Source organism: Alexandromys fortis, unplaced genomic scaffold (assembly GCF_014885135.2).
Source record: "Alexandromys fortis isolate MF-2015 unplaced genomic scaffold, M_Fortis_MF-2015_v1.1 scaffold_173, whole genome shotgun sequence".
NCBI classification, from domain to species: Eukaryota; Metazoa; Chordata; class Mammalia; order Rodentia; family Cricetidae; genus Alexandromys; species Alexandromys fortis.
In genome coordinates, this window is record NW_026068051.1 from 229,777 (window position 1) to 242,064 (window position 12,288).

Here is a 12,288-nt window from a genome sequence, read left to right on the forward strand (position 1 = left end):
GGGACAGTTTGTTATTTGTTAACTAAGCTTCCTGTGTGTTTCCATGCTATCCCTGCCCCACCTGGTGATTTAGCTGCAGGCAATCTTCTCCATTGTTAACTAAGCTTCCTGTGTGTTTATTTCCCACCTCCCTGGGTGGTGAGATCTTTGTGCTGCAGTTAGGTAGAAAAGGGCCTCCAATTGTAACACCCGGTTTTGGTGTTACACCTCGGTACAGTTCGCATTCGGTACACAAATTCTTTTTAAAAACGTCAAACAATTTTGGATGGAGAGAAACAGAGGCTATTTTAACTCATAAGAAGGGTAGAAGAGATGACTCTGTGGTTAAGAGCACTTACTACTTTTGCAGAGGACCTAGGTGCAAGTCCTAACACCCATACAGTCACTCACAAAAACCTATAAATCCAGATCCAGGGGATTCAATGCACTCTTTCTGGCCTCTGTAGGCATCAGGCATACACACATTATACACACACACCTGCCGGCAAAATATCCATATACATTAAAAAAATTTTAGTTTATCTCACTAGAACAGACACATTGATAGATTATTAAGTGAAAACAATGAGTCAAATGTTTTCATAAAGTTCATGGGAGAAACAACTTCTTCACTTACGGTTCCGTATGTAACAGCCAGCAACTGATGACTTTGCTAGGAGCTCCATTCCCAAATCCTGTAGTCTACCAGAGTTTTCAGGTCCACAGGTAGCCAGAGCTGCCTGGTCAGCACAAAACAGGTTTGCCTGTATGTCTCCAGAAGCAATCCCAGTGCCTTTTATATCAGATAGTGTTGTTTTCACGTCGGTCTTCATACACCGAACTTCAGCCATTTGAGTTTTGAGTCTTTTGAGCATCTTTAGGTCAGAGGGCACTCGCCACATCGCCTGCTGCTTCCTTTGATCTTTATCTTTTCGAGAATATGATGCTTCAAAAGAAAACAAGTGAAAAGCCATGTTCATATAAATTTTAACATTCATGACCTCATTCTTTCCCACAAATTTAAAGTGTCAAATGTGGTAAGGTGCTTCGTTGTATCAGCAAAGAACAAGCATCAAGACTAGAGAGACTGCTGGTATCAGTGGTTCTCAACCTTCCTAATTCTGTGATCCTTTAATATAGTTTCTCATGGTGTGGTGATCCCCGACCATAAAGTCATTTCATTGCTACTTCGTAGCTGTAATTCTGCTGCTGTTATAAATTTTAACGTAAATATCTAATACGTAGTGTATCTGATAAGCAACCTCCAAAGGGGTTACAACCCACAGGTTGGGAATCTCTGACTTAGTGGATAAGGCACTTGTTGCCAAGCCAAATAATCTGAGGCCTAAACCTAAAATTCTACCACATGGTGGAGAGAACGGAGTCTTGCAAATTGTCCTATAACCTCCACACATACACCACGACACATACATACTCATGTACACAATACATACCTACACAAATGGATGAAATAAAAAATTTAGAGCATGCATTAAATTCTACCACAGAAAACACAGGTCCAACTATCTTAACCTTATTCAAACTTTAAAGCTTCAAGTTAAAAGTCTGGGTCACAATCACTTCACTGAATTATATCTTAATTCTAAAGTTTAGAGGCTGCTCTGCCTTATGTTTTGTCTTGTTTTAAATACTTTTCTACTTTTCTCAGCTTCTTTCTATACTTCTTACAGTTACAATCTAAAAAAATGAAAAAGAAAAACCTAGAAGTCAAACACGTCATCAACTCAGCTCTACCTATTCTTCTATGTAGATGTATAATTCCAGATGGAACAGTGTCCCAGCTACACCCCGTCAGCAGCCCTCTCCATCTCCATCCTCATAGTGATTCTGAAATCTCTGTGGCTACAGGAAAAGATATGCTACTAAGAGCCTGTCTCCAAGCCTGCAAACAGACCTCCTCGGATGTTCAGATACCAGAGAATGAGAGACACCGTCTCACACTCCCAATGAAGCTTACAGATGTAAGGCTACTAGGTTCCTGGGTGACATCAGAGAACTACCAGTGACAGAGATCCCACCTGTATAACAGGTATACTCCTCCTCATTCACTCCTCCACATCCTTCAAGTACCACATTCCTTCCCAGAATTCCCTCTTCCATCTCTCTCCTTGCTGCCCAGGAATCATAAACAGCCAGGCTGTACACACCTGCCTCCTTTTTCCTGAAATCTGTTAGAAGGGACCCACACACACCTCTTGGGCCTAAAGTCCCCTCAGAGTGCTCTACCATGCTGCTGTCTTTCAATGACATCAATAACTCTTCCGATAAATTTCTTATCCCAAAAAAAAACAATGTTCCTCAGTGTCCCCTGGAACTCCAAACCTGTGTGTGACTTTTCAGTTCCTGATCATCTATTAGATGTTTTCTAAAGGCCATCGCAGGTATTACTTTATGCTCAGAAGAGCCACAAGGAAAGTACTGGATTGCACACAAGCTCTACACTACCAGGTTCTATTATCTACTGATAGCTTTAGTCTCAACTTCTAGTAGACACACACACCCCAGTTTCTTGAAGTCACACTTAGGTGAAGACTTCCAGAACAGATATAGCCCACAGTTCTAAGGTAAATTAGAAGTGACTTCAATCTGTATTATTTCTTTTAGTGTTTCCTCACAGCTTTGGGGAATAAGAAAGAGTCCCACATACCTTCTGGAGCTATGATCTCTCAAACTCTAGCTAGCCAGCTGGCTGCAGAAAACCCATTTCTATCCTCGCCTCCAAAAGGTTGAAATTACAGGCAGGCTGCCACATCCACCCGACAGTCACATGTGTTCTAAGGAAACAAACTCTGGTCCTCGCTCTTGTCGCTTGAGCATCTAATTACCTGCTAGACCACTTCCTTAGCTCTTAGAACTTTTTAATGCCAAAAAAAATCCCTGAGAGATTATCTATATACTTTAAGCATATGTCTTAAAAATTGCCAATTTACTTTCTCACACCAGAAATGAAACCCTAGACTAAGTATCCTGTCAAAAACTTTCATTTATCTGTTTTATCAGTACTGTTCATTTTCTAAAGTAAGGTTTAAATCAAACCACTACTAAAATCAAACCTCTCTCTATCCTCTACTGTGATTAAATTCAAGCTAGCTAGCATTCAAGAACTTCCATAGGATGAACCAATGTGATTACTTCATTCTGTTTAGCACTAGATTACCTTAAAGTTGACTTCAACTTGATACCCTGGTATCATTTATGACATCCCCTGGGCACAGCAATTAAGAACATGAACAGGCAATGAATTTGACATATAACAGATGTCCATTAACTTTATGATTAAAATATGAATATGCCAAGAAATGAAATTAACAAACTCCACACAAGCCTTTTTAATACAAGAAACGAGGTTCTTTCTGTGACTTTATTAACCTTATAAACACCCCGCCCCCAGCCACACACACACAGGGTTATTTTGACTTGGCTCCTTATATTGTTTTATTGGTCTTTCTCTTTTCCAAAAGGCTCTTCATTGGTTCTTTTTGTTTGTTTGTTTGCTTGTTTTTGTTTTGTTTTTGACGACAGGGTTTCCCTGTGTAACAGTCATAGTTGTCCTGGAACTAACTCTTGTAAGCTGGCCTCAAACTCACAGAGATCTGCCTGCCTCTGCCTCCCGAGTGCTGGGATTAAAGGCACGCGCCACCACTGCCCGGACCATTTGGCTCATTTTTTTTTTTAAATAGACTATAGCTATCTATATTCTAGCTATGTGACAGGCACTTAACCTTGGTAACCGACTCCAAAGTTAGACCCCGGACTTAGCTGTTCCCTTTTATTATCTGCCCCACATTCTTTTTGCTATTACCCTTATTTTAGCCAACTGGGTTTAAATCTTAGGTTGCTTCACTATTAATTTTACATAGAAAACCAAACATTCCAGAATAAGACTATTACTGTTAATATAGTCTGTATGTACTCCAATGACATTCAATATTTTCAGAAACATGGTTTTACCTATTTATTAAATCTATTTGTAAATCAAATTGTAAAATTGTTCCTCTTAAAGTTAAGTCAATTATACATGTTTATTATAGAGCCAGACTTGACCTGCTTCATTTGGACTTTGCACATACCACCAATTATCATTCAAGCCAACAGTTTTCAACCTGTAAATTGCAACCCTCCTGGCGGTCGCATACCAGATATCCTGCAGGTCAGATATTTACAATATGATTCATAACAGTAGCAAAATTACAGTTATGAAGCAGCAACAAAAATAATTTTATTGTTGGGGGTCATTACACCATGAGGAACTATATTAAAGGGTTGCAGCATTAGGAAGGTTGAGAACCACTGATTTAAGTGAACCTTCACACAGAATGTACTCAAACCATAAATGAAGAGCAACTGTCCCAGAACCTAGCTGAAGATAGTCTTTCAAATGGAGGGGTAAGACTTTCAGAAGTATGCTTTAAGAAAAAAATCAACTGGTTCAGGCTGTAACCTCCAAACTGCTGCAGTGGCTCAGGCTTTGTTTCCTACACAGAGGTTCTATGATTTTGTTCAGAAAGTGTGAGCTCTGCGGCTTTGAGAAATCACCAAAATCCCTGTCTACATCATGGTTGGATATAATACTACGATTTAGAAAGGTAGGGAATGTCAGTATGTTTCACTACATACCAAGGATGCAGTGGAAAGCACTCCAACAAAAGCGCTGTTTCTCCAACCCCAGGAACGGGAAGCTGGGGAGGGACGCAAGGGCCTTGCACACACTAGGCAAGCACATTACTACCGAGTAATACCAAAGGCCCCTAAAACTTGTCTTTAAACTGTAATAGCATTAATGGTAAATCACTATCTGTGAAAAAAAAAAAAATCTCTATCTCGTCAGGTGGTGGCGGAGCACGCCTTTAATCCCAGCACTTGGGAGACAGAGGCAGGTGGATCTCTCTGAGTTCGAGGCCAGCCTGGTCTACAAGGGCCAGTTCCAGGAGAGGCTCCAAAGCAACACAGAAAAACCCTGTCTCAAAAAACCAAAAACCAAACCAAAACAAAAACCAACTCTATCTCTGATTCAAAGAGCCTAGACTGAACTATACAAATGGCTGTCTTACTACAATAATGCATATTTTTCTCTTAAATAGCTTTGGCATAAAATACTGTGGATAATTAATATACATTTTATAGTAGTATATTATTTGTGTTTTTTTTTTAAAGATTTATTTATTATGTACACAACATTCCTTCCATATATGCTTGCATGCCAGAAGAGGGCACCAGATCTCACCATAGATGGCTGCGAGCCACCATGTGGTTGCTGGGAATTGAACTCAGGACCTCTGGAAGAGCAGTCAGTGCTCTTAACCTCTGAGCCATCTCTCCAGCCCTATTTGTGTTTTAATAAATAAAGCTTGCATGAAGATCACAGGGCAAAGCAGCCATACTAGTCAGACATACAGGCCAAGCGGTGGTGGTAGGCACTTTTAATCCCAGGAAGATGGATCTCTGGTAGTTCAAGGCCACCCTGGGCTACACAAGATTGAATATCTAAAAGAGAAAAAGAGCTCACAAAAAGGTGATCCCAGCATTAGGGAGGTGGAGACAGGAGCAATATGGCTGGGCAGAAAGAAGAATATAAGATGGAAGAGACAGTAACTCAGTGGGGTGTTGAGTCTTTAGGACTCGTAGAGACAGGATCTCATCAATTTTTGGTCCGAGGTAGAGGTAAGAGCCAGTGGCTGGCTGCTTTGCTTTTCTGATATTTAGGCTGAACTACAAAATCTGTCTCTGGGTTTTTATTATTTGTGCTACAACATTTTCTCAGGTTTTGATGTTCATTTGTTTGCATAAGTGTGTGTGAGACAGGGCCTTACACTAGGTATCTTATGGTTGGTCCAGAACTCATTATGTAGACCAGGCTAGCCTTGAACTCATTGAGATCCACCTGTCTCTGCCTCACACATGATAGAATAAAAGATACATGTTATCATGACCAGCCTTGTTTGATTTCTTGAAACAGGTCACACAATATAGTCCAGGCTGGACTTGAACTCACTATGAAGCCTAGGTTAACATTAAACTCAGAGCAATCCTCATGACTCGGTCTTTACCATCCTTATAACAGGTATGTGCCACCATGGCAGTGGTAAACATTTTTTCTTTAATGAATAATTAAGTAAATGTTTTTCTATTTAGACACATTACCCCTTGAAAGGTAGGCCTGAAAAACCGAATCCATTCACAAAGAAGACAACTGTACTTCTTCCCATGGCTCAAGCTAGCAGTTAGGCACAAAGAGAAGGCAACCATTTAGAACTTTCTTCGTTTTTCTTTGCAGTGTTAGGGATCAATTACAAAGATTTGTGTGTGCTGGGTGATTACTATCTTCTGAGCTACACACCCTAGCCCCAAAACCTTTTCAAAGGTTTAAAAACAAATTCAGAACTTGTTTTTGACACAACTCTTGAGCAACAACAGGGAAAATGAGGCAAAGGGCTATAGGTCCAGTTCACCCAGGACAACAAGATTCTGAGTTCAATCCCGAACACACACATGGGGGTGGAGGGTGGGGTGGGGATTAGACAGGTTAAAAAAAAAATCACTCATATGACATGAATGAAAAATCATTTTACTAGAGAAACATACTATGTTCCAATACTCAGATGAGACACACAGAAATTCAATAGTTCTTTCAGAGAACCAAAGGAAAAAAAGACATTATTTTACCTGTGGGTTGCAAAAGTGAAGTAGATGGACGAGGCTGTAAGCCCCACAGATTTTCCATACTGCTCCGGTCCTTAAGATCCAATAAATGTATTAAGATTAAAGGATCAATGTCTAATAAGCTACTGGTAGCGGCAGAGCATAAATGTGCTCTTCTTGACATTCTGCTACTGGCACCCACATAGCTGTGATTACTACCTACAAAAGAAATAGAGAAAACATACTGTATATATTTGTACATGTTTTATTATTATTTTTAAATCCCAATTAGTGGGTGAATACCTGTCTGCAGATATGTGTCTTAGATTGTGTTCATAATGAAAAGCACAGAGGAACCATACTGCCAAGTAATAAACATCAAAACAATGACTAAGCATGGGGTTTGTTACTATCCATAATTCAAGAATAATCAACAACCTCATCTCAAGCACCATACAATTATAAATGTGTACAAAAGATACACAATTTGGGGTGCTGGAGAGATGGCTCAGAGGTTAAGAACATTGCTCTTCCAGGGGTCCTGAGTTCAATTCCCAGCAACCACATGGTGGTGGCTCACAATCACTTCTTACAGATCTGGTGCCCTCTTCTGGCCTGCAGGCATACATGCAGGCAGAACACTGTATACCTAAATATGTAAATAAATCTTAAAATAGAAAAATTAAAAAAAGATACACAACTCAGTGCAGGCCAAGGTCAAGGAAGAAAAAGTTTTCACTCCCATCAGAGAATAAAAGGGTTCCCATCTTTTCTTATACTTAACATTTAGTACTGCCAGGTTTAAAATATTAACCATACTAGGTGTGGTGACACATGTCTGTAATCCTAGCACTTGAGAGGTGGAGGTTAAAGGATTAGGAATTCAAATCCATCTTTGGCTACATAACAAGTTAAAATCAATCCAGGCTACATGAAACCCTGCTTAAGAAAAAAAAGCAATTTAAATAATATATATTAACCATTATGGTCAATGCGCAGTGGTTTCTTACTATGGTTTTAATTTGGCTTTTTGTTTTGTTTCGTTTCTTCAAGACAGAGTTTCTCTGTGTAGCTTTGGTGCCTGTCCTGGAAACTAGCTCTTGTAGACCAGGCTGGCCTCGAACTCACAGAGATCTGCCTGCTTCTGCCTCCCGAGTGCTGGCATTAAAGGCATATCCCACCACTACCTGGCTAATTTCACATTTCTCACAAAGACAAAACACAAACAAAAAATACAGAGTTTCAGCAACCCTCATAAACATAGCAACATAGGGGGCTGGAGAGATGGCTCAGTGGTTAAGAGCATTGCCTGCTCTTCCAAAGGTCCTGAGTTCAATTCCCAGCAACCACATGGTGGCTCACAACCATCTGCAATGAGGTCTGGTGCCCTTTTCTGGCCACCAGGCATACACACAGACAACATTGTATACATAATAAATAAAAAAATTTAAATAAAAATAGCAACATTAAACTAAGTCACAAAAAAATGAAAAAACTGCAAAGAATTATCTGAAAAAATAACTGAAGAACTCCAAAATATGATGAGAAATATGAATCTTTTCACCAGTCAAGTATGGTGGCTCATGCTTATAATCCAGTACTCAGGAGGCTGCAATACCAGAACTGCTATGAATTTGAGGCCAGTCCCCTAGACTACAAAATAAGATGCTGTAAATACATACATAAGAAAATAATCAAGATGCTAAAAAAAAACTACATAATAAGCCGGGTACGGTGGCACACATCTTAAATCGCAACATGGGGGAGACAGACAGGCAGATCTCTGTGAGTTCAAGGCTAGTCTGATCTACACAGCAAGTTGCTAGCTGGGGCTACATTAAAAAAACAACAACAACAACAACAACAACAACACTGGTTTCATAAACCAAAGCTAAAATAACAACAAACAATAAAAAGGTCCAGGCTTAATGCCAGCACTTGAAAGGCAGAGTCAGCAAATTTCTGTGAATGGAAGGCCATCCTGTTCTATATACTGAGCTTCAGACCAGCCAAGGAAACATAAGACCATATCTCAAAAAAAAAAAAAAAGCAAAAACAAAAAAGAACAAATGTTTTGAGTAATAACCTTATCAATATCAATTTGAATTAGAAATGCTGTATTGCTGTGTGTGCATGTGTGTTTGCGTGTCTGCCTTTAAGTATATGTCGTATACATGCCGTAATAAGGTTATAGAGATCAGAAGACAAATTCAGCTGCCACTCTTTGCTCTCCGCCTTGTCTGAAACAGGGTCTCTTATGTTATGTTTGGCTGCTGTGCAACTGGGCAGGCCCAGGGATTTGGGAATGCTGCACACAATCCCACGCCAGCTTTTAATCACTGATTCATTGTTTTTAATTTTTAGAAGTCTGAATTATAGAAAATGTACAGAATGCTTCTATATATTTCACACCCATTTCTCTGTTAACACCTTTCATTACTTTGATACATTTATCACAACAAATGAACCAATACTGATATACTAAGTTACTAACTAAATTCTACTGTGTATAGATCATTAATTTTCCCCACATGTTCACTTTTTCTCTTCTAGAATTTAATCCAGAACATCAAACTAGTCTTCTTTGGTTTGTGATTATTGTCCTTATTTGGACAATCTGTACAATGTCCCTCAGTTAAGGGTTTCTCTGATTCAACACTACAGAGGTAAATGTTCTCTACACATTGACACGTCTCACCACAAACAATGCTAAATGCATCCATCACATGTGATGTGGTCAAGCTTCCCCCAGCACAACATTTACTTAAACGAGGGCGAGTTATACTCTATCTCACTGAGGAAAGAGTCTTTCAAATATGACTTAAAATCTGCGTGTGTACTGTCATATATTTTGCTAATTATTCTTGCATTTATTCACCTTTAGTTATAAAGTACAGAAGACTTTTTCATTCTATTTTTCAGGAACTAGAAATATACTATTATATTCAATGTGTGTTAAGTAGATAAATTTCAGCAAAGTTCAACAATAAAAATAAGGGTCTTTTTTCACTTTACATCTTTAATATCTAGGATAAAGTATCTAAATTTTATTAGAATATTTAGAGCTACAGAAAATAAATGCAAAAAAAAACAAACAAAAACAAATGAAAATATGAATGACATTTATTCAATACTCGGAATCTACATATTCAAACAGTATCCACTTCTTGTTAAATTACCAGTAAATACTTTTTGTTGTTGTCTTTTTGTTTTTGGAGACAGGGTTTCTCTGTGTAGCCCTGGCTGTCCTGGAACTCACTCTGTAGATCACACTCGCACTTCTGCTATTTAAGAGGACATGGTGGCTTATTACTTTTACTAACTGCAGTCCCAGGGGATCTTCTTCTGGCCTCAGAATAATCTACCTCAGGTTGGCCTTGCATTCTTAATCCTCCTGCCTCAGCCTTCCAAGAGCTGGGATTAGAGATAAATGCCAAAAGCTAGCTTTTAAATGTTCCAGCCAATTCTTACAATCAGAAACATCCATTACATATATAAGATCTTCTCAGTATGATTTGGGAAGGGTGGAGGGCTGCATCTAACAAAATCTGGGTTCTAAACTAGTTGAAGCAACAACTACATATGTGACCTGGTAACTACACATGAGTTTGTGTAGCTCTGAAAATCAGCTTTCTAAATATCCTATGTAAGCCCATATTCCATGCGGCTATTTAAATCATTCTGTAAACAAAGCTTAATACAGTAAGACTCACACCCCAGAGTCAAGAGTACACAAAATCCATACAAACCTCAAGATCCAATTTCTCCTTATTTGCTTAGCTGTGAAAACAGGGTAAGTTGCTTAATTTACCTGTGCATCAGTCTCTTTAACTATAAAGTAAATTTTCCACATGTGTGGTCTATATCTGTAATTCCACCCCTGGAAAGGCCACGGCAGGAGAATCAGGTTACATAGTGAAATCCCAAGTCAAGAAACAGAACAAACAAATAAACAATGGTTGCCCTCCACTAAACTATGACAGCCAGGTGACTCGTGGAGCCTGGGCCCTGTACCTGGAGGTCCTGCAGCAGCTGCATCTTCCATGAGTTCTCCCTCTTCCAGTTCCATGTTGTTATACTCTACATCATTCTCTCCAGACCTGAGAACAGACAAAATCCATCATGTTCACAAAACTCATCATTCTCACAAAGGAAATGCAGCTGTATTATAAGGTGAGTTACAGTTCCTACTCCCCCACCCCACAGGAGAAAGAGAGAGCTGTTCCCCAAACTGTCCTCTGACTCACACACACAGAGATGTGCATATATATGTGCATAGGCCACATTATAAATGAATTTTAAAAATTAAAAAATTGTATTTGTCATACCTTGATAAGTGTTGTATTCCTAAATACAACTATGAGATGATCTTAGTGAGAATCATGACTGTGCATTTAATGTCCAAACAACTTTTAAATAACAACAAAGTAAGCTAAAAATATTTGATCTTTATATCCGAAAATCTGGGAAAACACTGCAAAGAGGAGAGATTATACATCTATAAAGACTTCTCACTGCTGCTTGGCCTGTGGCTCAGTTAGTACAGTGGTGCTCATCTAACCAGCCAGCATTTAGGAAGCCTAGTGTTTGACTTTTATCACCACGGGGAGCCAGGGGTGGTGTCACAGTACACATCTGCAATCTCAGTATTAAGGAGGTAGAGACAGGAAGATCAGAAGTTCAAATCCTAAGTTACATAGTAAGTTTGTGAGCAGCTTAGGCTATGGTGAGACCTCTCAAAGGGAAAACAGGGAAGGCACACATGCTAATAGTCAATTAGGAAAAACCAAAACCAAACAAACAAATAACAACAAGAAAAACCAAAAACCAGACCTTACATTTTAATATAAAGAAAAAATTCCAAGTCAGGAGAGAAGAAACATGCCTGCATACCCAATCAATACTTGGAAAGTGCCAGGAGGAGGACTGGATTTCAAGGTCATCCTAAACTACACAGTAAGTTCTATGAGGCCAGCTGAAACCTTGCCCTCACCCTGACACACACACACACACACACACACACACACACACACACACACACACACAGAAAGAGAGGGGAGGAAGGAAGAACAACAACCAAGAACAGTTACTAGAGATGACAAAGACAACTTTACAAAACAGGGTGCTGCTTCCTATTTGTTCTTAAAAAGTCAACTTTAAACTGCTTTAAATCAAACTACAAAGTACTATTTGAAGCAGTAAAAAAGACAATGCTAGTTTTATATATATGAAGAAATCTTAAGATGTAAGGAACTTGGCAGACTCACTATCAATTAAATGGATGAAAATTATATTTAAAGCCATGCAAAGCCAGGCGCCAGTGACGCATGCTTTTATTTTCAGCACTAGGAAGGCAGAAGCAGGCAGATCTCTGAGTTCAAAGCCAGCCTATTCTATAGAAAGAGTTCCAGGACAGCTAGGGATACACAGTGAAACCCTGTCTTGAAAAACAAAACAAAAAACAAACAAAACCCAAACAAACAAAAAAAGCCACTCAAGACTCTGGAAATAAGGGTTGGAGAGGTGGCTCCATGGTTAAGGGCATGTCTTTCTTGTACAGAGGACCTGGATTCAGTTCCCAGAACCCACATGATGGCTCACAATCATTTATCTATAACTTCAGTTACAGGGTTGTTTGTTTTTTTTTTT

At 39.2% G+C, this 12,288-nt stretch overlaps 1 protein-coding gene across 3 annotated transcripts in view; it reads right to left on the reverse strand.

The window, feature by feature from the left end:
• Nucleotides 1–12,288, reverse strand: part of Trim37 (tripartite motif containing 37) — a 127,413-nt gene that overhangs the window by 68,026 nt on the left and 47,099 nt on the right. For all 3 annotated transcript variants that reach the window (XM_050119539.1, XM_050119538.1, XM_050119540.1), the window contains exons 17-19: nt 10,654–10,739; nt 6,664–6,858; nt 617–925 (exon numbers count right to left, since the gene is read on the reverse strand). In XM_050119539.1, coding sequence (XP_049975496.1) covers nt 617–925; nt 6,664–6,858; nt 10,654–10,739 — 590 coding nt within the window. The remainder of the gene's footprint in view (nt 1–616; nt 926–6,663; nt 6,859–10,653; nt 10,740–12,288) is intronic.